Source organism: Apaloderma vittatum, unplaced genomic scaffold, assembly GCF_000703405.1.
Source record: "Apaloderma vittatum isolate BGI_N311 unplaced genomic scaffold, ASM70340v1 scaffold873, whole genome shotgun sequence".
In the NCBI taxonomy this organism is placed as follows: domain Eukaryota; kingdom Metazoa; phylum Chordata; class Aves; order Trogoniformes; family Trogonidae; genus Apaloderma; species Apaloderma vittatum.
This window is the reverse complement of record NW_009708454.1, coordinates 63,560-90,449: the sequence shown is the minus strand read 5'-3', so window position 1 is coordinate 90,449 and position 26,890 is coordinate 63,560. Positions and strand designations below refer to the sequence as shown.

At 39.0% G+C, this 26,890-nt stretch overlaps 1 protein-coding gene across 1 annotated transcript in view; it reads right to left on the bottom strand.

Moving 5' to 3' along the window:
• The window catches only part of SAMSN1 (SAM domain, SH3 domain and nuclear localization signals 1), a 54,629-nt gene extending 27,974 nt beyond the window's left edge, over window positions 1-26,655 (bottom strand). Inside the window, exon 1 of the mRNA XM_009866551.1 lies at window positions 26,635-26,655. Within this exon, the coding sequence (XP_009864853.1) occupies window positions 26,635-26,655 (21 nt within the window). The remainder of the gene's footprint in view (window positions 1-26,634) is intronic.
• Between the last annotated feature and the right edge of the window lie 235 nt (window positions 26,656-26,890).

Genomic DNA, 26,890 nt, shown 5'->3' with positions numbered 1-26,890 from the left:
GTTTCATCTCATGAAAAACAAAGGTACCAGATGTTTGAAGTGTGTTTTCATTTTGACACACAACAAAATCGAAACTAAGCATTTCACCCCTCCCCTGCACTCACAACCTCGATAAAAACCACACGTACCTGAGAGACACGCACCCATTAGATGATGCTACTGAGGCTCAGCGAGCAGTGAGGGCTTTGAGGTGATGTGTAAATTCAAGGCCGTACTCCAAATCTGGAGTATGCAATTCTCTTTCATTACAAAGGGGATTGTGCCAGCTACAAGGTTTTGAGCTTTCATGAATGAATGGGAACATAGGACACAAGGAAATTGAATGAAGCTGCATCAGAGGAAGTTCAGATGGGACGTTAGGAAAAGGCTCTTCACTGAGAGGATGCTAGGTCATGGCACCAGGGACCCCAGGGAAACGGTCATGGCAACAAGCCTGTCAGAGTTCAGGGAGCATCTAGATGATGGTCTTAGTGATATGGTTTAGTGTCAGGTCCTGCAAGGAGCAGGGTCAGTTCCAACTTGAGATGTCCTATGATTCTATGTCTGCTCTTCCCATTCCCTCAGATACTAACCAAAATCCCAAACACAGAGTTTTCAAACATTTTACCGATGCAGACACAATTACCAAGAGTCATCAATCAAGTGAATATAAGCTCCATGGAAGAGCAAGAAAGAAAATCATTGAAACATTCAACAGACAGTATCAGAAGAGCCTTGCAACGTACTTGTGACTAGAGCTGACTGCCTGCTCTACCAACATCTGTCATGTCATGCACCCTCTACTCAGGCTCTGAGCTGCTCATCTATCCGTGAACTATGTCCCCTTTCTAGGTCTGTGAAGTGGTTTTTGGATTTAACATCTGCCCTTAAAAAGGAGGCAGACAGACAAAAGTATAGGAGAAAAACAGCGCAGCTGTGGCGAGTGAAAGCAGTTCATGGGTGTTAAAGCTCAGCATCCTCTTTGCACAGGTGAAGGCAGCAGAGAGTCAAGCTGTGTAAACTGATTCAGCTGTCTCTGCCACTGTCATCTCATCTTCACACATCTGCTTTTGGCTGTGCTGCTGCTAAATGAAGCTGATTTCTTTATCTCATGACTGCAAACTGTCAGCGACAAAGCTCCTTCTCTATCTCAAACATAATAGTAAAGGGAAGGCATGAAATTGCACCATAGGTTTTCCATGCTTTCTGGTTGAAGAGCACTCCTATACTTCTTCTCTTCTCCTTGAAGAAGCCATAAGAAACCTTGCAGAAACAATAAACAACCAAAATCAAGTACTCAAGTATTCCGGTAGCCCCATATCTCACTTGTCTTTCAACATACCTGAAAGAACAGCAAACCTACCATGCCTTCTGAATGAGGTCGACATGACCAAGTAGAGAAACTGACAACTTCCTACAGTTCTCAAGGAAGCAACCATTCAGCATCCCATGGTAATCAAGGACAGGAGTGTGAAGTAACTTCTTGTGAAGATTATAAAAGACATAAAAAAGAAAGGACTAAAAGTCCACCCAGATGGTACTGTTATTCTCAATGCCGGGTGATGGTTAGAGATGACAGACTGTTCGCTGTTGACATTCAGCTTACCAGAAAGATGCTGGTAGATGTTGTGACTGGCAAATAAGCAGCCTGAAGACTGTATACAGGTGAAATCATAATCCCGCTTTCTGTGTATCCATGGAGTAAACCCAAGAGGTATGGAGACAAAAGTGGCAGTGTGGTGTATATAAATTTAGTCAAAGAAGAAGCTTCTCTGAAGCAGTTCAAAATCCCCAAATTTTTCCCAAGGCTGGAATTTCAGTCTCAAGTTTGGGAAGAAAAAAAAAGTGAGAACATTCTGTTGGGTGCACTGTAAGTGGAATAAGATATAAAAAGCTAAAAAAGTTAAGAGCAAGCAGGTGTACAGGAGAGATTTCATTTTGGGAAAAAGGTAAGTGGTGATTCATCTTCCTGTGGAATATCAACACATGCACTCAGATGCCTTCATAGAATCACAGAACAATTCAGGTTAGAAAAGACCCTTGGGATCATCAAGTCCAACCATTAACCCTACACTACAAGTTCACCCCTAAACCGTATCACCCAACACCACATCTAAACGACACTTGAACACATCCAGGGATGGCGACTCAACCACCTCCCTAGGCAGTCTATTCCAGTTTCTGACCACTCTTTCAGGGTCTGACCCCTCTTTCTGTGAGGAATTTCTTCCTGATGTCCAGCCTAAACTTGCCCTGCTGCAACTTGCAACCATTCCCCCTGGTTCTGTCCCTAATTACGTGTGAGAAGAGACCAGCACCAACCTCTCTACAATGTCCTTTCAAGTAATTGTAGAGCATGATGAGATCCCCCCTCAGCCTCCTCTTCACCAAACTGAACAGACCCAGCTCCCTCAATTGCTCCTCATAAGGTCTGTTCTCCAGGCCCTTCACCAGCTTTGTTGCCCTCCTCTGCATTTGCTCCAACACCTCGATATCTCTCCTATACTGAGGTGACCAAAACTGAACACAATACTCAAGGTACGGCCTCACCAATGCTGAGTACAGAGGAACAATCACCTCCCTTCTTCTTCATCTGGTGTATGAAACAAAGTTTTCCATTAGGATGGTTTAAAGGACATATGAGATATTTGGAATATATATGGTCTGTAGCCTGGTGCCAAGGAGCAAAATATCCAGAGCAAAACCACTAATATGGCTAACTTGTAGAAGAGGGTATAACTATTTCTAAGAATTGAAGTAAATCTGCTGTCTCTGTTGCAAGCTTTTGAAGATAAAGTTTAAGAGATGATATGATTACAGAGTCCCAGAAGACTTTTTATTTTTCTTCTCTGCAGTGGGTATTGCTGGGGTTTCCTGCCCACATATCCAGGTGTTGAGTCTTCTGGCTAAACTGTCTGTGGCCACCGACAAATTGCTTATACCAGCTGGCCAACAATGGCTTTATAATGACTTCATTCTGGATTTATGCTGTGACACAGATTACCAGAAGATTGTTGAAACCTAAAGAAAACTGTAGGCCACATCCTTTGCCTGTCCAGCTACTGCCTTTTTTTTTTTTTCCCCCAGCAATAACAAGTATTCTAGCCAATGGTAATTTTGCTAGAAACACAAGACTGAATTAAGCCAACTGCTCTATAAAGCTAGTTAAAGAATTTTGAAGACAACTAATACTAATTTATATCACCTTGGTAGTTATTCTACAGTATTTGTCAGTATTTATTACATCATAAATGATATAGTTGGTAGTCTGGTTTCTAAAAATCACCAGAGAAGCTGGTTCAGACATCTTGAAATGCTCTTGCTTGCTTAGGAAAACAAACCAAGAACCAAACTAGGTTTGTTTCTCTAAGCAAAACTGTTACTTAATGTGAAAATATTCCCATCAAGAAATTTGCTTTCAGTTGTTTTAAAATCATAAAATAGAATCATAGAATCATTCAGGTTGGAAAAGACCAACCATTAACCCTACTCTACAAAGTTCACTCCTAAACCATATCCCCCAACACCACATCTAAATGACCTTTAAGCATATCCAAGGATGGTAACTTAACCACCTCCCTAAGCACCTTATTCCAATGTCTGACTACACTTTTTATGAAAATTTTTTTCCTAATGTCCAGTCTAAATCTACCCTGTTGAAGTTTGAAGCCATTCCCTCTTGATCTATTGCTAATTACCTGTGAGTAGAGACCAGCACCAACCTCTCTACAATGTCCTTTCAGGTAGTTGTAGAGAGTGATGAGGTCTCCCCTCAGCCTCTTCTTCAAACTAAACAGCCCCAGCTCCTTCAATTGCTCTTCGTAAGATTTATTCTCCAGGCCCTTCACCAGCATTGTTGTCCTTCTCTGCACTCGCTCCAACACCTCGATATGTCTCTTATACTGAGTTGACCAAAACTGAACACAATACTCAAGGTGCGGCCTCACCAGTGCTGAGTACAGAGGGACAATCACCTCCCTTCTTCTGCTGGTCACAGAATTTCTAATACAAGCCAGGATGCCATTGGCCTTCTTGGCCACCTGGGCACACTGCTGGCTCATGTTCAGATGCTTGTCTATTAGACTCTCCAAGTCCTTTTCTGCCAGGTGGCTTTCCAGCCACACTTCCCCAAACCTTGCAGCATTTCCTGGGGTCATTGTGGCCCAAGTGCAGGACCTGGCACTTGGCCTTCTTGAAGCTCATCCCATTAACCTTGGGCCATCAATCCAATCTGTCCAAGTCTCTCTGTAGAGCCTCCCTACCCTTGTGCAGATCACCACTCCCACCTAACTTGGTGTCAGCTGCAAACTTGCTGATGATGCATTCTATGTCCTTATCAAGATCATCAATAAAGATGCTGCTATTAAGGACTTAAGCCTGTAATAAAGGAAAAACAAGACAGGGAAGAAATAAGAAATCACCTGAGTTTTGCACCCAGTTGGTAAAAATCTAAAAGGTGCTATAATGAAGGGAACTCTTGAAAGAATCCAGAACTGGACTAGGCCACAGATGTCATTTTTTCCCGTGGCACATCAACTAGTCTAGAGTTGTGCGAGCCCTCAATGAGCCTGTGTGTTGTTCTGTAGTTGACAGCCTAATCAGCCTTCTGGCAAGGGGCAGGATAGAGATGGCTGTTCTTTCCCCACAAAGAGTCTGGACCCTGACTTTCTTGTAAGAAAACAAAATTTCTCAAATTTCAAGACCTTTCTGGAACAGATATGTTAACATATATTTTAAGACAAGCAACTTTCTGAAACTATTGAAAAAAAATATGGATGATGATAAAGATGCAAGATGATAATAGAAATGAAGAAAAAACACCAGAGGTAAGAGAAGAAATCAGGATGATAACAGAAACAAAGAAAAAAACAACAGAGGTAAGAGGAGACGTAATATAATTGTATAGCCTTCCACTCCCAAAGAAAAATAATCCAAGGTTAACTCTAATCTTGTTTGAGTCTTTTATGAAGCCAGAGGGAGACAGGAAACACTTTCTGAAGTGTCACCTGCAATCTCCCCATCTACACATGCATGATTATTACAAGTATCATTTTTGATTTCTCTGAACCCTCCCTGATAATGGCCCACAGCTATTTCCACTATAACCCAGGTTCTTAAAAGTACTTCCCAGATGTTGTCATTTGTTTCTGCTTATTTAACAGAGTTCAAATGGATTTTGACAAACAGTCTTTCTTCAAGAGGCAATGCAGTAAAGACCTTTAATGACAGAACTATCTTTGCCTATAAGCATAAATTTGCACAGCGGGCAGTACGGTGAAAACAGCTTATCATCAGCTCATCACCTCTCATCACTGTTAGAATGAAATGCAAATGGAAACAAACATCACTTCAGTCATGGTTGTGAAAATTAGCATCTGTGACATTAGTGGTGGCTCATTTATTATGCACTCCAAATTTCAGGGGAAAGGAAAGAATATAAAACTTGCTGTTCTTAGAACTCTACCAGTCTTTACCTCTGAAATAAAATTAAACCCCTCAGCTTTCCCCACTCAAGGATAAATTCTAGTTTATTAACACTGAGAAATCTATTCACTGCAGATCTTGTCCTACAGAAGATATAATTATATCTTGTATTATTGTTGGTGTTTTGTTTTGCTGTACCTATTTTCTATTTTCCTTTTTTTAATAAGTATTCCCCACTGGAGAGGCAGCACCAAAAAACTTCCTTGTAGTATATGTCTACACTACAGTTTCAAAGCAAGCGATAAAATTTACTAAGATGACAAATCCCAATGAAATCAATGGATCACAGCTAATTTATTCATTTAAGTGTTATCATAATCAGGACCAGGCCTTCTGTGAAGAATATATAGAAAGGGGAAATCCTGGCCTCAAGTCTATGGTAAAAATGTGCATTGATTTCCATGGAGGCAGGGTTTCATTAAAAGTTTATAACAAAGGAAAATTATTGGCATGAAATAGTACTAGGGAACAAAGCTGCACATTGAAATATTTTGTCCTCTTGGATTTGCCCCTGTTTTCCCATAATCCTAAAAATAAATAATAGTTTATCATCTAAGTGAATATTGATTTAATTAAAAGTTTGGACATAATTTTTCCTAAACAAAATGCACAAGCACTGACCGTGAATTGTCTTACACACCAGAAGTAAGCTGGGTTTCAAGTAGAATAAGGAAACAAAAAATGTCTCAAACCTTTAGCATAAACATAGATCAACTGTCATGTAGAATAATGAAACAAGACTTCCTTCAGTCAAGCCAGAAAAAATGGCACAGTCTTTGCTTTAGCTTGAAGTAAAGCCAAGAATCATCAGGCATTTCTCAAGTTTGCTGTGTCCATAGGCATTTGAAAGACAGAGAGAAAGGACTAGGCTCTACCCAGCACCATTACATCCCCTGAAGTGGGCAAGACAATGCAGGGATGTTTTACAGATTATTTGCACCATCCATCGTCATTTACACCTGGTAAAATGTGTAAAAGCGTGCAAAGAGTAATACAGAGTAGCTGCCAAACGCTTTAAGTATAGTGCCAGGATATGATGCTGCTTGAAGCATATGAAAAAGAGAGGACAAGATCCTGTATAATGTCTTAGAATATTTTTTCTTACCATCTTTCTAAATATGCTTCATGATATTCCCCAGACACACTGGAATTTGGGATGTCATAAGGACCAGAAAGGCTAACGTGCAGGTGATTTCAGGGGCCTTTCTTTTCATTCACTAAGTTAACTGCTCTCCTCCTCCCCAGCTCTCTGTTGCATGGTGAGACAAACTGCACAAACTCGTAGCAGAAACACATCTAGTAAAAGCATCCTTCCCCCCATGTGCCACAGTACTTTCCTGCTCTGCAACTAAAACTGCAGCAAAGCAGGAGATGCTCTCACTGCAATGAGCTGACACAGCTGAGGCTGACTCCGGCCATGACCTTGTTTGTTTGACCTCACCTGCCCACAAATAATACTGCAGCTCAGAACAGCTATGCCATATAAACCAAGCCATGTCTCGTCTGGCAGAAAAGAAAGGGGGACAGCTGAGGACTGAAAGTAAGCGCTGAGGGAGAGCTGCCTCTGGCGGATGCTCTGATGGAAAGTGCACAGGCTCCGTTGTAATAGAAAGTCATTGGAAGTCTTGGACAGACAGATAGGTTAGATTAGATGAGCTTGAAATAGACAGTTTATACCCTTCAACTGGTTGAATTTCTTCAATACTAAGCAGGGTAATTTTAAAACTTAAGATTTTTACTTTATAGTTAACTACATAGGTTGTCAGCTGATGCACAGGCTATAAAGGTACCGTTCCTAGGCAGTATGTGCAGCTGCAAGTAATAAACACTGGTAAAGGATCAGAATCCTTCCAGCATGTCTTTTGAAACATTTCTCTCCAATCTCTCACCCGTTTTCTCTGAGATGACACCAGGTGTAGGTTTGTGGGGTTTTTTGCCTAGAAATAAATGTTTTTTGATTTAGTTTACATACAAAGGATATGGTACTTACATGCATACCCATGCATATGCAAAGAAGTTATTAGCATCACTGCAGCACTACAGGAATCCTGCTGTATAATGAAACAAACAGTACTATTTCATGGCAGTGGATGACTATCAACCCTTCCATAGCAGACCCTGAGAGTTGTAGGCTGCTACTTTTTGTCTGAGTAGCAACTAACGCATCTGCAGAAGTTCCTTAAGTACCACAATAATCAATGAAGTTAATGCATCACACACAGAGAGCTGGTAGTTAGAGACAGAGACAGCAAATTGCTTCAAGAAGGGTTTTAACACCAGCCTTGTATGGTATTCCTTCATCTTTATAGATCCAGGTATAAATGGATGCTGATATTCTTCACATTAGCAAGTAATAAAAGCAAAAGAATTTAAAAGAAAATCCTGGTGAAACACTTGAAGTTCATCTAACTGTGATAAGGACAACTGGTCACTATGGATGATTCAGTTACCTAAAAAGATCTTTTTGGTGTCCTCTTTGAGGGCCTAAGGCAGCAAACCTGATTTTCACTAACAGTCCAGACCTCATGGCTCTCCTGTGTGGATGTATTGGAGATGCTGAGACATCTAAGCTGCCTAAAGGCAAGGTGAGGTCTCCCAAGCCCTACACAATGACAATGCCATCCTGCCCTGTGAGGATGCATTGGTACCAGATGTTCCCTGCACAGAGCAGGGGCAGCCAAGAAGTCATCTAGGGAAGTCCCTTGTGCAATTCTGTAACTTCTATTGGGAGGTGAGGACCTGCACCCTGTGTTACACAAGTTGGTATTAAGCAACTTAAGTATTTGCATTTTAAGTGTTTGCGTTGCTTGCACAGGGCATGTTTCGAAACATGCTACAACAATCTAAGATTTCTGTTCTGTGCCATGTAGGGCCGTCTCCTCCCTTGCCCTTTGGGTAAATAGCACATGCACCAAAAATACTGTCCTTGTGGAAAGTTAACACAATTCTGTGCCAAACCAGGACAACAGCAGGTGAAGCGTTTCAAAGCACACTACTGAGGCAGAGAGACATCCTGAGCCACGTCATCAAGACCTTTCCATTTTTGTGAACATTTACAGTAAGACAAAGTCGGCACAGCAAAATAAGCAGGTTTGACATTTGATCAAGTGGTTAGACTGTTTTTATCCCGGCTTTACACATACGGTGAATCAAATCCATGACCATGAGTTATATATTTATATATGTCTGAAAAGCCACAGTGCCAGCATTTTAGTAGGGTAGAGTGCATTCACAAATTAATAACTATCTGTGTACAGATAAAATAAAATAAAATAAAATAAAATAAAATAAAATAAAATAAAATAAAATAAAATAAAATAATAAAAATCAGACTGATATTAAGGAATGTATTATTCTCGAAGAAGAGAGTGACCAAAACTTTCTTCTGAAATTATTTAACAGACAGGAAAACAAAGCCCACTCACAGACTTTCTTGTGGATGTTTCTTGCTCACCTGTAGTGTAATGAAATATTATACTTCTGCTCTGTCTTTAAAAAACAGTATGAAGATTGAACAGAAGAAAATATATACCTTACCAGCCAGTGTAATGCTTAAAAAAACATTAAAATCCACATGAAAGTTAATTTAGAATTGTTTCAAATCCATGGAAAAAACATTAATTTTGATTGTTAATGAATCATAGTCTAAAACTGCAAAGGCAATACACAAAAGCCAATGCTGAGTAAAAACAGAAGACATTCCAGCTGAAACAGTGTCTTGCAATAATATTTAGGACCCAGAAATGACAAAGTGAGGTGTGTTCCTGAACAATGAGAAGATGGGTTTGTAAACTAGGAGACAGTGAGTTACTGAGAGAGGAGATATACTAAAAGGCTTTTCTAAGCTCTTATTTAAATTTTCAACACCGGCAAATTGAAATAGAAATGGATACTAATGTGCTCAGGTCTAGCAGTAGCCATTTCTCTTCATGCTTACCATACACTTGCAAAGGTCATTCTGCACACAATCCAGGGACTGAAATTAAATTTCTAGGATAGGTCACATCCTTATGCACTTTGCAAAACTCTCACTTTCCTTCTTGCAATTCCATATTGTGGAAAGTGTCCAGTGTAGCATATTATCAATTTATTAAGCATATTTATTTCAAGCTGAAAGTATAACTCCCAGAAAAGTGAAGATAACAAACACCAATTGCCAAGTACCTTCTTCTCCTTTGGTTATGATGATGCAGAAGCAAATTTATTAAAATACGGAACAGATTTAATAGCTATTCTAATTTTTCACTGATTCTCACTCTTTTTGGGGGACGTCACTAGCTTATCATAGGTGAAGGGGAGATAGAGGATTTTTGTGATCCTCTGTGTTAAATGACTGATGCAGAGCACATAGCAATAGACAAAGTCCAGTGCCAGGACCCTTTAGTACAGCTACAGCAACTCCATAATGATGATTCCTTGTTATAAAGTGAGTATATACAAATAGATTCCTTAGATTATAGCACTGAGACGCTTGCTATCACATCAGGAAATCCTAAAGCTAGGATTTAAAAGGAAATTCTCCTTCTAAAAGTTGTTAAGAATTCCTGATTGTTCATTGATGATAAAAATTAAACAGTCTTACCTTTGGCTTTTGACTTTTCTCTTTGTCAGACACGTTAGATGGTTTTCTCTTCAGCATTTTTAGTTCAGATTTATCCACCTGATGTGCAACTGCTACTAGCTTGTGTCTAAACTAAGTACAAAGAAGCGGGTTGCACAAGCGTACATCAATTACACAGTTCCTTATTCTATCAGGATGTGACTTCATGCAGCTGCTTTGCAGCGTGGATGCACAAGCTGCAATCTTTGTATGGGGAGGGTGTGAGGAAGGAGAGGAGGAAGTGATGGGGAGAAGAAAGAGAGGTGCGCTAAGAGGGTAAGCTGAAGATAAGAAAAGGGTTCAGAGTGAGAAATGCTTTAAGAATTATCTTTTGCCACCTCACCATCCGGCCTCAGTACCTCCATGGTGCCACGGTCTAGCTGGTCCCTAATGTCTCCTTTTCTCTCTTTGGTCTACAGTGATGCAATAAAAGCAATGAGACTGAAGGTCGCTGTTTGGCAGAGAAAGGAATTTTTCTAAAGTCATCTTTTTCTTTCACGTGGTGGAATACCTTTTTGCCATTTGTTACAGAATTTGGAGTCCCTGAAATAGCTCTTTTCAGTTCTCTGCTGTCCTTGATTTGGTGACAAAGTCATAGGGAGAAAAGTGAGTCTAACAGAAGGCTTACAACAGAGAAGAATGACAAAGGTCATTTACATTCTCCTGAGAAACAGCCCAGAGTCTAGATGGAAGTGGAATATTAAGATAGCTTTGAACTTCTGCCTCATTTTGCTTGATATCATTTGCCAAAACTCAAACAGAAATCTTGAGTATCCTAAGTAAAACTTATTTGTTGTGAATCATAGGCCACAAAACCTGAAACCATGAAAAATTCTCAATATTTTGCTGAAAGAGGGAGGCAAATTCTCAATTTCAACACCCAAAATTTTAGGCCGCAGAGCTTCAATTAAATTTTATTTTAACATTACTAGAAATAAAAAAAGACATTTATTTCTAAGTAAGTGTCAAGAAAAAAACTTCAAGACGAATTGTCAAGAAAAAACTTGGGCAAGATGTGTTGCGTTTTTTTCCAAAATTTGGATAATATTTTTAAAATTTTTTTTCTCAAGCAAACTTATTCCATACAACTTTTATTCATAAGTTTTCCATAGATGTAAGCTCTTTAAAAAAGGCAAGTCACTGTGGAGGTCTCTTGCACCAAATAAAAATTCAGAAGTCTCTGTCAATCCAAATACTCAATGCACAGACCCTTCTCTATGTCACTCTTTTACTATGGTTGAACTCAAATTCCAAGGAAAAGTAAAACAAGAAACCATCCAAAACCAGAAGAACTGATGACTGAAATCTGGTAAGAAATGCACAGGTCTTACTTCTTAGAATCGCCTCTCCCCATCCCATAAACACTTCTAAATTTTGAAGCATCTATGAGGAGAAAATGCAAGGCAGGTAGTATCTTGGCTGAATTGCTCTCTTCTGCTCTATCATATGGATACTCTGGGGAGGGATAAAACACTGCTGATCAGATATTTCCCCATTTCAGTTTGGTATTTGGACTTCTATTGAAATGTTTAAGAAAAGTTTTAGAAGCCTTCTTGGATTCTGATGAATGGGCAACTCAACTGAGATAGACTGATGAAAGAATAAGTATTATATCCTAATGGTGTAATGAGGTTTTCCTTTTCAGATCTTCTAAGAACCAGGTTGTAAGAAGAGGAGTAGCTGAGGTTAAAGTCCTGAAATTCTGCCAAATATAATGCAGGATTGTTCTCTTGGTTATTGGATTGCATTAAAATGTGTGCCGAACTTCCATCCGCAAACCGAGATGTTTCACTTTACATTTTCATCAGAACTACACTCAACTAGATCAGAATTGAATTAATTATGGTTATTATTAATGATAACATATCCACTAGTGTTCATAATCATTATTATTAATAATGCTTGATAATTAATTAAAAATAATTATTAAATGTGAGAGATATGTTTCTTTGGTATATCTGATAATAACACCTGAAAAGTCCGTTTAACCATAAAGAGGTTGGATATTTAATGGATATTTAATCAGCCTTACTAATTCAGTAGGGCCATGTGTTATTACAAAAGCTGTTTGTATGTTTAGTAATAATTAAACCTGATTATTTATCTACATAGATGTACACTGCAGTATATTGTTTGCTTTTTCATCTGATCCAAATGTGAGGATTAAAATCAAACTGTGCTGATCGTTAGACTGTGATTTCCTGTCTCAGGCCACTGTTAAAATCTTCATGATTAATAAAATGGGAACTCATCTGAAGAGTAATATATGAGCTTCCTTTCTGTAGAATATTTATTGTTAAACAGGAAGAAGAGGCTATTTCAAGAGATATAGTACCGACCCATATCTATTTCCTTTCCTCATCCACATGTCAGAAAAATTATAGCAGCTTGAAAGCTGACCTGATTATGTTCTTGCCCTTGAAAGATTGACCCATACTAGTTTTACAAAGTAACAAAGTGAAGAAAATCAAATGTATATAACATTAGGTTCATTTAATTTAGTTAACCAATACATTTCAAAAGAAGCTCTTTTGTATTAAAAATTGATAATAAGCTTGGTGCTTATATCCTCTGTATCTGAAGTTAATTTTTCAAAAGGGAATGAATATCTATGTAAAATTAAATGAAAAATTCTCATACATAGTCTTCTGTTATACACGACTGCAGGTAACTTATTCCATTTCCTTGCTGGTCTTTGAACCTGATCCAAACCCTTGTAAAATCAATAGAAGTTTTTCAGGTGAATGTTCTGGGGCTTGGATTGACTTCTCCATCCTGAAATGCCCAGGCAATGCCACTCTTCTCTCTGGGAAGTCCTTTGGGGAAAAAGGCTATCCACTTAAAAATAATTAAGATGACCCCATGAGAATGTTTCCCACTGTCATTATATTTTTTAAAGGCACATACCTTCTAGCTTATTATTATCATTATGTAGTTTTAATAAATGGACTATGATGAATGGTCCTGGATATTCAAGGGCTTTACGTGCTTCCCTCCCACAGGGTATCAAGTGCCGCAACAGTGCCATATTGCCTCTGTGGCTCCATCCTGTTACCTTGCCCTGAAAGGAGGTATCACTTCCAGCCTAAACTGCAAGTGTAAACTTATCCTTTGAATACTTGATTATTCTGTTAAAACTAAAAATTAGGGTACAGAGTAGATTGAATGGTTTAGCATACGGGTCACTTGTCAAAAAAGCAAATGAAATGAGTAATTTTTCATATTAGCAACTCATTTTTCATTGTCCATCAGACAAATCTGGTCTAAGGTTAACCTGTGTGTATTAGTCTGTTTATTTTAATTAAAATGATACTTGTATTTTTTACAAGAAACAAATCAGCCTATGCTTTTATGGTGATGACTCTCCCTGTATGATCTAGCTCCCTTAGATACTGCAGAAATTTCAGAATAGCAAGTGGGGCTGAGTGAATAATTTGCAGTGAATACTTAACAAATTTAATCTTTATTTCCTCAAGGAATGCTCATGAGCAGGACACAATTTCCTCATATGTATTAATTATGGGCTAGAACATAGCTAGATACGTCCCTCTCCTAGTCTAATCTGAGCAAGGGCCAACCACAGCTACAGTCACTGCTACTCCTTAGCAAAGATCCTTCCTTAAACTACTATGGCAAAGACTCCGTAGAAATAACAGGAACAAGTGTGAAAAAGTAAAGTTAAGCTTCTCACGAAAGAAAAAATGAATAAAAAATGAAGAAGCTACCAAAACTCAGAGTCTTTGAGACAGGACAGGATTAAAGAATATTTTAAACTTACAGCCTTGATTTGGCAGAGTTAACACTATATCAAGAAGACTCCTATGCTCCACAAAGTGTAACTCTTATGAAGCCTGCAGAAACTGTGTGTTCAGAAAAGCTAATGAGTATCATCTGAAGTTAGCTTCCAAAACTTGATGTCTGCTAAATAATTTACATTAGGGGGATTTTTTTAATGCCATACTTCCACTGAAACAACATGGGCAAACAACAGAGCAGAGTCTAAGCTTGTTTAGGCAGCTGTCAGTGTGCTGGAATATCCTCATCAGGAATTGTGAATTCAGCCTGCCTCAAACCATTGGGCTTCCTTCTGTACTTGAAACAATATTTTTGTGATTCTTCCTTCTCTTATGCTAATCTTTTGCCACTGAGGTCAATGGAGTCACAAAGAAATATGGCAGGGGCAGGCTACAGAGCATCACTGCCAGAGCTCCTACTGAATTTAAAGATGTGTCTGGTACAAAAAGTGGTGGCTACTCTGTGAGTAAGAAAAAGTGTCTCATTGTCAGAACCTCAGACTGTGTCCTTGGCATGCTCCCATCACTACCTGGCCTAAAGGGAAAATTCAATACCAAGAACTTGTCTCAAACTTTGATCTCAACACATTCTCTTGCATTATCAGTAGATGAACAGATCAGTCATACCTATACTGTGTCAGGTTAGCACTAACGCTAATAAAAATCTATACTATTGTGACAGAAGGATTCTCAAGGAGATTGGCTTTTACCTATTGAACAAATTTCTTTCTTACTTACCTTGAAGAGTAAGTAAGAGATGAAGTTGTAGCTATATCTTCTAGGTATTCCTACTGGGAAAACTCGGTGTCATCAAAGTTGCTGTCTTGTAAAACACAGCCACAAGCTTATCTGTGTAACAATTTCCAATAGAATTATGTGCGTCACTGGTGGTTTTCCTGTACAATCTATTGTAAGCAGAATACTCTTTACTGTCTGTGATGAATAACAGAAAGTAACTGGCAGGATGGCGCTGCTCTGGGTTCAGGCATGTAAGTGAACAGCATGCTTTTTCTCAGAGTGGATGTCAAAATGTAGCTTAAAGTTACATCGCAGTGTTTATGCCTAGAACATCTCAATGGCTCCTGTTAGTGAACACTGTGATTACTAATCAGCTACAAGGGCATTTTATCCCACGTAATTTGCAGGTTTGTATGACTGTTCTTTTATAGTTATCAAGCTGAAGCTCAGCCTCCCAGAAATGCATTTACAGATAAAGAGTGACAGTTGCCTCGCACATCTATTCAAAAAGCTCAGATATGAGATTTTTGATAAGGGGAGCTGATATAAAAATAAATTTAGGCTCTCTGTTTTAATCTCATACACAAAACATTACATGCTTCATTTGGCATTTAGAAAACCGGCTTAATGCACAGGCTCTGTCAGTGCAGCAGGGGATTTTTTCAAGGTACGTACATGATGTTTGCCAGTCTATCTCCGACTAGAATCAAGTTCAACGGAAGTAAATTCTGATTAACTCTAATGTACAACCTGCTGTCAGGAAACTCTCTGTAGTTTGAACCATCTTTTACGGGTAAACATCTCCTGCTGAATTTGTTCACTGATGTCAGAGAGTCAAGTTGATGTGCCATCACAGAGCTACGACTGCTGTGCAGATGCTAACATGAGAAGGAATAAAGTGTAGTGCACTGCATATTCAATTGCAGAGCTTCGACTTGATTTTGTTTCTGGAAGAAAATGCCATTCTTCCTTTTCTCTTGAACATGGTTTCAAGTGCGTGAAAATCATAATTCGGAAGTGACATGGAGGGACATGATGGCTGTATTTGTAATTAGCTTCAAATCTTTCTGCCCATCTAACTGATGTGATACCTGACTGATAGCCAGCAGAAACACAAAAAATGCTTCATCATCAAGCATAGGTGATCAGTTTCAACCTTACATTTTATTTTCTTAAAATGCTCTGTACCAGACTTGTGGGCTTATCTCCTGTAACACTTGATTCAGGTGCTAACATTAATAGCGATATCTTCTAAATTAAGCCGGATGTGGGTCAGGCTATCTCCACCAGCAGACTAGCCAAATCACACATACCGGGAATGAAACTTGAGTGGTTGATTTGCTCTCATGCTCATTTTGAGGCCTGAACCACACTGCAGGAATGTCTGGTTCCTGCTCTGTACATCTGGCTGGTAGGTGTAGGTGGTTGCCCTGATCCATCAGCTGCTTGCTCCAAGACAGGGATGATGGACAGCGGGCTCTCCCGTAAAGGAAAGGAGGCGCTTTTCCTGCTGGATTTCGGCACTGAGTCCCTCACTGAAGAGGACTGGCCAGATGATGTCTCACTTGGGGCTTCATGGGATGGTTTGGGCTGTGGCTGAAAGGTTACAGTTGAATAAATTGCCCCAGATCAGCTGGACCTCTCTAACAGGGTGGGAACTTGTTCTTAGCCTATCAACAAGACAAAGTGAAGCACAGTCACATAAATTTATTTCATTAAGTATTTAAGATAACATGCCTTATTTCACACTATGGTCTAAAAGCACTCACAGAGACAGTCATGGTACTCAGTAGGTATAAAGTAATTACTTACGTGTCAGTAACTTGTCTTTGGGGAGAGAAGGGAATGGAAAGGGGAGGCTGTCTCCAAAACGGTGCTCTGTGGAAAGAGAGATGGATGCTTTGCCTCTTCAAAACCACCTCACTTTTCTTCTGGATTCCTTCCACCAACCCTGATCTTTTTTTCACTCTGTTATCAAACTCCTTCTCTTCTCACCCCCCACAACATATATGGACTTTTGATTAGCACCTTGCATACCTCTTCCCTAGAGAATATTTTTTCACCTGCTACTCTCACCTATCTGATCCTTTTTACTTCTTTCACATGTATTACCTTGCATGTGTTCTGTCTCCTTTGCTTTGCTGCTGCCAGAGAAAGCAGAGGTTGGTGAAAAGGCAACAAAACTTTTCCCTCCAACAGCTCCATGATCTGCTTAAATTTTGACTGAGCTGCAGACGGCAAACTGAAGAGAAGTCTAACTCCAGAAGCAGCAAAACTCTGAAAGCTAGATATAGGCCTGTTAGTTTATGGTGAGTAATTTTTTTAATATATGTACAAACCAGTGAAGAGAAATGTTAATATTATGCTCCTCTAGTTTGGCAGGTGAAAGTTCACAAAAATTTTTGAAACATCTTTAGGTTCATACACCCTATAAACCTAAATAATAATACCTAAACCCCTAAAAAAATAGCACACTCATGTATCATACACACAGAAAATCGTTAGATAAAGAAAACAAAGTTTCAAAGTCAAGGGAAGGCAGAATTAACACTGTCTGTGATGCCTGAATCTCACTTCTAAACATATATCTTTTATGATGCAGTTTTAATGATGCAGCTTTAATATTAACCACATTTTCTATGCTGAATGCCTGTTTCAGTGCAAAGGATGAATCTGAATGGAGGTGTGAGAACCTATAAATACAATCTTTGAACTCCTGTCTTTCTGGTGCACAAGCTGGTATGTGTATTCTTGCTCATGCAACAACCATCTGATGTGTAAAATAACATACCATGCCCACTTCACAAAAGAAGCCTGAGGCAGACAAGTTCAGTGATTTGTCTAATATCACACAAGAGGCATGTAGAAGTGCAGGGAATTGAATCTGCATTACCTACATCCTTAATCACTACATCATGATTCACAAAGTTAAGGAAGCTCTGCTGCTGTGAATAACTGGAGTAAGTAGTTATTTTGTCATTATAGTTCAGTGAAATGCTAAGAAACTGTGTTAAAAGTTATTTACTTTGTAGTTGACCATTGACTGCACGTAATCCTCAGTTTTTGACCCTGTGGTTAGATGTGCAGAAAATTTGAGTGAATATAGCTGCAAGCGAACTTTGGGGAGTTTGACTTTCAGACTGAAAAAACCCTGTTAATATCCTGCCTATCTAAAAAGGCCATCAGAATTACCTGGTTTTGCCGTTTTCCACCTGTACACATCTTGCTGTAGGATGTGAGCTGTCGTTTGTATTTCTCTGAGAACAAGAACTGTCTTATGAGCTGGCATGGCAGCTAACAAGGTTTTAACTGATGTTATAACTCTTGCCACACGTGTTTTGCTGTATTGCTGTGCTGACTAATTTTTAGGAGAGTTATGTGGAAGCAAGGATGATCTGTGAGGAAGAAAATCTATGTATTAAAACACCTACACAATCCAGAACTAAGTAAAGAAAACCTTAAAATACCTGTAAAAGTTTCTGTCTCATGATCTTAAACTATATGAACTCTTGATTTTCCCACTTCCCACACACTGTTGCCATTTCTTGTGATATGCTATCAAACTTCAGTTGAAAGTAGAAGTGAATGAGAAGTTTTATGTCATTTAACCTAATTAATTTGGCCTTTCACGAAAAATATTCGGCTGGATTTCTTCAAATGGATTGCAATGTAAGCACTTTCAGCAAGAATTATGTTATAGTCAAGTTTCCAATTTGCTTTGCTTACATACTAGGGAAGGGGAACTTCTTCAATCAATTAGATGTCCACAGAAAGTTAGTCCAGAAATTTCATTAACACAGGTGAATTCCTTTCAAAAAAAGAGAGAACATTCAGATACAAATCATTGTCTAATTGTTTCTGAAAAGGCCTGATCTTTGTCTGCTAATAATCTCTTCATGTACTTGAAAGTATTTAAATAGCAGAATTAGAGATGTGTCCACTGTGTGCTCATTGTTTCAATTCCAATCTTATTTTTCAGGTCCTATTCTAGTTCATTTTATCCACGTCTATTTTTTCAAAGCTGGATCAAAAAACAGTATTCAAATTAAATTTTCTGGTTTTAAAAACAAATTTGAAATTATACAAGACATACCCTGCTTTTGGAGAATGTCAGAACAAAAGTACTTCTGTTAGTGGACTTTGAAACACATTCGTTATAATAATGCCCTTCTGGCATTGAAAATCCTCACTCTTCCATTTATGCCATTGCTGAGCACAGATATCATGTGATTTTCCTACATTTCTATGTGAGGGAGGTGAAAAGAGAACTAATTTCTTACGATTTATGGAAGTCTTACTTCACAAATAGTCTTTACAGGAATGCTTTAAAACACACAAAAATTATTTCCCAAAGAGAATAACTATCTCAATGTACACTCAAAAAACAAGCATGCAAACATAATCAGCTCCTGAGCCATCTCACTTCCAGAAAATTAATATTCCCTAAAAGAAAATTCATTTGAATTACCTAGGGAGAAAGACATGGGATATCAGGCATTGTTGTATGGACTGCTACCTGCCATTTATGTATTCTTGTAACTTAAGGTTGGTAAGCACGATTGAGTCATGCTTAGGCTGTAACTTCTTTACTGAAGCCTTAGCCTCAAAATCCTTGCCAAATTTAGGTAGCACTTCATTGAGGACCCTGAAGAAATCTGAAGCTAAACTTGCTTGTTCTGAATAAAGATGAGTCCATGTAAAAGATATGCTGAGCCATTGCAAGCACAGCAAAGATTAAATATTTTTACTACAAACAGGAAGCATGTCACCAACTCAACAAGCACTAGATCAGGCTAAAAATTAGGTTTCAAAAGTGAATATATGCAGAAGTAAAGCTGCATTGCTTGGTGTAAGGAGACAAATTGCACTAAAACTGCAGTTGGGTAGGCAGATCCCAAGGTGCCTAATGGTTTCATTGGTCAAAACATTTCTGCCAGCATCAGAGGCTAATGCACTAGCACAACACAGATTGAAAACACAGCCTGTATTAGCTGATTCATTCAGTAGATGCACTGCTCAGGCAGAGTAATATATTTTTTTTTTTTTGCTTTGCATGGCATACGGAAAGAAATCATAGTTTTTATGATTTTTTAGTACAAAAAAATCAAGAAGAAAAATTGACAGCAGATCAACAGAAGGATAGTGTTATCGCAGCGTAGGTATATAAAGCAGCAGACAGAAAATACTATCTATTTACTTTGATATGCGAAAGTGCAGCATTTTGGCAATTCTTCAGGATGTTAACAGAAAGTCATCCTTTCATCAGACAGTTTGTTATCAACAGCTGCACTTAGTTTAATTATATTTTGACTCTTAATCATATTTCATGAAGCAGGTAGCATTCCTTTTTCTATTAAGAATTCATATGCCATTTACAGAGAATAAGTGTATGAAATGCACAATTCTTCCTGCACTTTCAACATTTTTATTTCCCTTCATAGTACATTGATGATAGTAATCCAAAACAGCCTTTCATTCCTTGCTCTAGCTGTAGCTCTGCAGTACCTAACTGCTATGTCAGAAGCAAACCCATGAAATCTACTGAGATGAATTGAAATGTTCTTCTGCATTTATCTGTAGCCATATTAAATATGTTGTGGCATTTAAAAAGTATATTTTACTGAAAATAAATAATTATCATTTTGCCTTATATATACTAGAAACTACTAGCAGTCTAACTTTGTAGAACAGTCCAGCAATGTTAGGAGGAAAGAGTCTGGAATTGTTAAACTTTTTAGTAGGGTTAGGTACACATGCCTCTAAGATTAATGGAAAATGTGACATAATTCCCTATATAGCTATGAAAATTCTAGTAAGGTATTAAAAATATAAAATAGGACAAGAGTTACCATAATGAATAGCAGTGTCATCAGATTTTTCAAATTTTTTAAAACCTGCTTAGAGACTGCATGGTCAGAGTCACCACGGATGAAGACACTAAACTTCTAAACTCTTCACGTTGCTGTGAAGGAAGTGGCAAAAATTGCTGTAGGATGCACAATGGCAGTGGCAGATATTTGCTATCAGCACAGTGCAATGGTGCAGCTATAGCGAGGCTAGATGCCCTCCCAGGGTCCTCTCTTGCAAGCAGAGACCTTGAGAGTTGAAGCTTTGTGCTTTAAGAGGTGTATTTCTCTCACTTTTTGTATTCAACTGAAGCAAGCCATACAATATTTACCAACTTCCTGATGTAATAATTTCTTAAAACTCCCTGTGAGAAGAGACAAAGTAAGACTCTAGAGACACTGAAGCATCAGGAAAATGAGAGCTCTTAAGTTCACTGGCATTTATAACTTTTTGGCTGAGTCCGTATTTTTCTTTGTATTTCAAGGAAAATTAAACAGTGAAAATTCAGTCATAAAACTTGACCTCGCCCTAGTTTCAAAATCAAAGCCATTCAAATTTCACCAGCATTTGTCTACAACAGACATACATTAATACCCACACCTTCACAAGGCTTAAAATTAAAAATATGCTTTCACAAAGTTCTGGGACAGGGTTTGAACAGGGAAATAGTGCATCTGCTGACTACAAAGGGTGAAGGGCTGAGCTGGTGGACTGATGGGGAGAACAGGGTAACAGGTGAAATTAGCCTGAATGTTATAAAAAGCAACAGGAAACCTGTCGGGAGGCTTGTAAGTGAAGATATGATAACATGAAAGGGAAGCAGCTGGGGACAGTTTCATATCTTGGAAGATAAATCCTGTTTTCGTGCCTCAGCCACAGCTTATCACCTGAACACCCATCATCATGGTCTTGAGTGCTTTGTTTACTGCCACACTTTCAGCTGCTCTTCATCCCTTCCTTGGGCAAAGACTTTGGACCTCGGCTTGGAGCAGGACTTCCTAATACCATTAAAAAACAGATTTATACTTGGTGAGGATCTGGCTTCCTACTTTGTCACTGAAATAGGAACAAGTAAGAGCTATAGCTTTTAAAAGGACCACCTGTTACTGACACTTGAAGCAGCTAGAGTGACTGAAGAAATTGAAAATTGATGTCGCAGAAAAGCAATCTGAGGATTTCCAGGCACTCTTTTTAGTGCTATATTTGTGCCAAATATAGATTCAAAATGTAATTGAGAAAGATCTTTGAAGGCATATTCAGTTGTCTCTCAGCAGAAACACATCAGCTTAAGAAAGAAAAACAAAATGCAGAAAGCAGTCAAATTGCTTAAGAAATTTGAGCAGCCAGAAAGTCCATTAAAGCCCACAGCATTCTAGAGCACAGGAGAAACTACTGGCTGAAATAAAGTAGAAATCTTCCAATCTTCCCACAGCAATCACAGCAAGCAAGCAAAGCTGTTAAGGGGAAATCAGGAACCAGAACATATAGAATATGTCAGGAGAATTTAGAACAAGAAAATGTCCAAAACCAGAGCTGAGAAGAGTGTTTCTTCAACAAATATATGAATCTCAAACTAGATATATCTACTGAGGGTCAAAGGGAGATGCTGAGAAATGCTTATCTGGCAAGAAAGTGAGAGTAGGAGGAAAGCAAAAAAAAAACATAAGATCACTAAAATGGCAGAGCACTATGGTCATAAACAGCTGGGCTAACATAACCACGAGAAGACCATAACATACTCCTGAGAGGAATATGGAGAGAATGAACACAGATGTTGGCATGAAGTCACTTGAAGTTTTCCCAAACTTATTGTTCCCTCAAATACAATGTAATGGATTTATATTGGATAGAAACCAGTCTTTTGAAGCTTTCTACTCTGAAAATGGGAGAGAAAAGATATGCTGATCTGCAGCGTCCTTAGATTCTTTCTTTGTCCCCACCAAAATCCCCGTTTTTCTCTAGTCCTGGGAAACAACCCTCATCTTTTCATTATCACTGAATATCAAGCACAGGTTGCAACAGATAAACATGCTCGTGATATCAATGACTAAATCCTTCTTCTCTTAAATCTAACCATACTGCATGAAGTGAAACCCACTTCCATTAGCTCTCTGCTGATTTGTCTCCAACAGGAGGTGTTACCTCCTCTCGTTTCCTGTAACGGATGCCTGTGTTGTCCTACAAACACAGCCTCCATACTGCGCAGTTATTGGGAGAGTAACTGGATCAGCCAGTGAAGTTGAGAGATAGGAGAAAGGGAGTCATCAGCTCTTCTCTCTCTGTTTCAGGCCATCCAATACAGTCTGGGAACCCTTTTGTGAAGAGAATCCTTCAGTTGTGACCCCACTATGTGCTCCGCTCTGTGCCTGCTTCAGGGCCAATCAAGTCTATCAAGATCCTGTACTTTCCAGGCTTCTGACTCTAGATTTTTCATGTCTTACATGGGGTTGCAAAAGTCTTATGCAATGCACAGATTGAGAAAAAGCAACAGAAGGCTGAAATGGCTTGTATGCGAGTCATACAGACATGGCACTTCTAAGTATACTATTTTGTTAGAGTAGTGAAGATTGTAACATACAAATAGCAGAAGGGCAGCTTCTACTAACCACAATTTAAGAAAAAAAAAAAAGAGAGAGAGAAAAAGTCTGAGACTGACAGCTGAACTGTTTTCTGCAGGGCTAAGCCTGACAAGTAAAAAGAAGTATAAGAACCAGTAACCTTTCACATTAAGGTCAAGTGGCTGTTAAAGTGATGTCTGGACAATCTTTTCTTCCATCCTCTGCCTCAATTTCAGCTGATTCATAACATTACAAACACTGGCCTGGATCACTCATTTCTCTCCCCAATATACTTTCTGATAATATGAAAATATGCAGCACAGTAGTTTTTTTATTCAGGCTTTTTTTTTTTTGCTGAAGTATTCAGTATTTAAAATATATTCTTCCACTCTCTAAGGAAGAACTATTTATGAATTATATCTCCTTAGGAAGAATATCAGTAACAATAATTTCACATGGCAATCTTGACACACCAAAAAATGCAGTGCTCTGTGTCGCCTCTAGCAAAATTTGGACAAACGACTAATTATATTGTAAACAGCTGAACAATGAAGAAAAAAATGACTTAAGTCTAAGTTAACTTTGCACAAAGTTGATAACGGTGGCACCATGGGTATAAAATGGTAATGCAGCACATTCATTTCTGTATTTACCTGAAGGACAGAAATACAAGCTTCTAAAATGTTTTCATGATACATGAAGGTAGGCAGGATGGGTGAGATTTTAGCTGTCTCCGAGGTCCCTGTGCCAGAGGCAGTCAGCTCACACAGATCTTTATTGTGCACTTAAGTTGGGGAAACTGAAGGAAGAGTAGCTCGAGGTGTTTGGTGACCCTGGTGTAGCTAAGAATGGATGTGACTTTTGCAGTCTGTTCTGACAGCTCTTGTTTAAGTGACCAGCTCAGATGATCTCTGTCAGCCTTTTTATTATTTTAGGTGAAACAAACAATGGCAACATGAAGTGCAATAAGGGAGGCTGTATAAAGTGCTGAGGAGGATGAAAGGAAGAAGAAGAAAGGAGTCAAGAGAAGAACCTGCACGAAGGGAATTAGGGTCACTGGTATTTCGTCTCTCTAAATAGAAGTATATCATTAAGAAATCCAGGTCTTTTTCCTTGTGATTATGGGAGAGCACTACTTAATTTACTATCTGCAATTCAAGCTTTAATTAAGACTAGGCTCAATCAGCTTTGCGCATGTTGCTGAGAAGAGGCTAGATAATATGTGTCCAACCTAGATATTTGTCTATCCCCCAAGCCAGATCAGCTACAGTTTGCTGATGGAATAACAGAGCTTTGAATCTTAGTCTTGAATATACCAGTTTTGCCTGTTTTTTCAATTCAGGACGTATCAGCTGGCATTTTAGTAGTATATCTCAGGCCATCTCCTCCACATCATGCTGCAGCAGAGACAATAGAGTAGTAGCTAAGCCAAGATCAGCCAAGAAAATGAAATGATGCTTTACTTAGAGAATCAGAAAGAGTATTATAGAACATATAGGTTTTACTCTAATAAGAAAATCAACATCAGAAAGAACATCTGCATCATCCCCAGTGTCTGATCCCCTCATAGCAGTACCACCAGTGTCAGCTTGTTTGACTCTTAAAAAGCAAAACTGAAAATCCAGTCTTTGTAATCTTCAATTCAGCCAGTTGGTAGAATGCAAATTCAACGAATGAGATGTCTTGCTATTGCCTGTAATTTAAATCTAAAGACACTAAGCCCACAGAGATACATTAAAGTCAGGGAGCTTGTCAGGAAAGCAGATGGCAAAATAAACAATAATGTAGGAAAAAAGCACCCTAAACCTCTTGCTGGCACTTAATAGTAACATGGGTAGGACAAATCTCACCAGGGTAGAGAAGGTTAACAGCCTGTTTGTGACAAAATGAAATAAAATTATTTGAGTTGACACTTGTGCAACTCATAAATCTGACCAACACATCTATTATTACTATTTTGCCCTGGGACTTAGCTTAGGGTGCCAAAAGTTGCTTTCATTTGGAGCAGGCCTAGGAAGGAGCCCAGCATCCCTGACACAATTTGGTTTCTACAAAGTCCTATTTACTGACAGACAGGAGGACTCACCTGGCAGTTTTTATTCCCAGCCTATTTCTGCCAACACTCTGCCTTGAAGGTCTGTCTCCAGGGGCTCTCCTTGGAAGTCTGCAGTGCCGAGGCTCTCCAGCGTTTCACTGCTGCACCTTGCTCAGCTTTTTTTAGGGGTAGTTTTCTTTCTCTCTCTTCTAACTACAGTTCCATCAATCAAAGATTTAGCCTTTCTGTTTTCTATGTCAAATCCCAGGAAAATCCTCTGTGCTACATAGATAAATCCCATGTTTCAGGTACTGCCTGTTATTATGTCAGCTAGTGTGTCACTGAAAAGAAGCTGAATGACTGCCTCCATGTAGGCAGTAATATAGTTTCTATATTGACCCACACATCTACATGAGTGTACCTTTCCTAATGATATATGAGCATGCTCTAGTAAAAATTCTTTTTTTCATCAGGAGACTCTCTGATCTAAGGTTATGATTGCTTATGCCTCCATTTGAGCACTCAGCTGGGAGGTTTTAGCATTCATCTTGCCTCCTGTGGTTTAGATGCACTTTCCTGGAAGCTGGCCCTATTGCACAGGGAGAGCCAGCTCCGTCCCTGGAGCACTGCAAAGGGAATGGGCGTAAAAGGAAAAGAGGCAGCTCTCTACTTCTTCCTTGATATATTTCTGTCAACCCGTCACCCTCCATGTGCTTACCACTATGTGGCATACCAGAATCATAGAATCATAGAATAGTACCCATAGATTGGCTAGTTCCAACCTCCCTGACATGGGCAGGGACACCTCCCACTAGGCCAAGTTTCTCAAAACCCCATCCAGCGTGGCCTTGAACATCTCCAGAAGAGGGCTTGCTGTGCCCAGTGAGGAAAGGGAGTTGCAGTGTCCAACTAGTCTTACCAACTAAAGATTTTCCTCGTTTTGATTTTCTAGTTTTAAATGGTCCTCTAAAAAGTGCCAGCAATTAAAATACAAAAAGTATCCTCTAGATAGCTATCCAGACAGATAATTTCAGACCAAGATTAAATTCTGTCCTTTGTATCGGGCCCTAGAAACCTCTTCCTGCCACGAAGGTAATTGCAAAACTGGGCTTCACCAGCTGAGTTCATTGAAAAAGGCAGAAACATCAATACCTCTTCAATCTCTGATATTTGTCTAAATATCTTCAATGTCCTTTACTAGTATTGCAGTGACCTCTAGGGGCCTGATCCCAGCCCACTGGCTTCATTGGCCCTTACTGACCTACCCCAGACTTCCTGAAAGTTTTCTAAGCCTGGAAGGATGAGTATGTGACATAGAGATGAAAAAAAACAGTATGTCTGATGAGAAACAGGATAACCTAAAGTCTTCCATCTCAATGCTGACAATGTGTGTGTGGTTAAAAATGAACTACCAAGGACTGTATGAACCTCTGGTTTTAGCCTGAACAATGCGTTCACATCCGTTTACCTGAAAGCTAAATTTGGTTTATTGCGTTTCATAACCACATGGAAGATGACAGCATCTCTTTAATGCTGAATCAGAGCAAAAAGTTTCCACTTTTTATGCCTATCAGCACAAAAGAAACCACTTCCACTTACCCAGGAGTACTGTAGATCCATATCAGTTAGGGAATATGTAAGATGCGGCTGATGAGAAGAGCAAGTACAGTTTTCCCATTCTTCTATTTTTGAAATCAAGAAGTCACAAGGACAGAGCTGGTTATTAGGAAATGGCTTCCAGTCACTCCACAAGTGAAACTCAGTTTCTGAATGGATTGAAATAGTTCCTAAGTTATTAAGTCTGGAAGTGTACGAGCGGCCCAGAGATGCAGAAATAAAATCTGCCCTAGTCTCA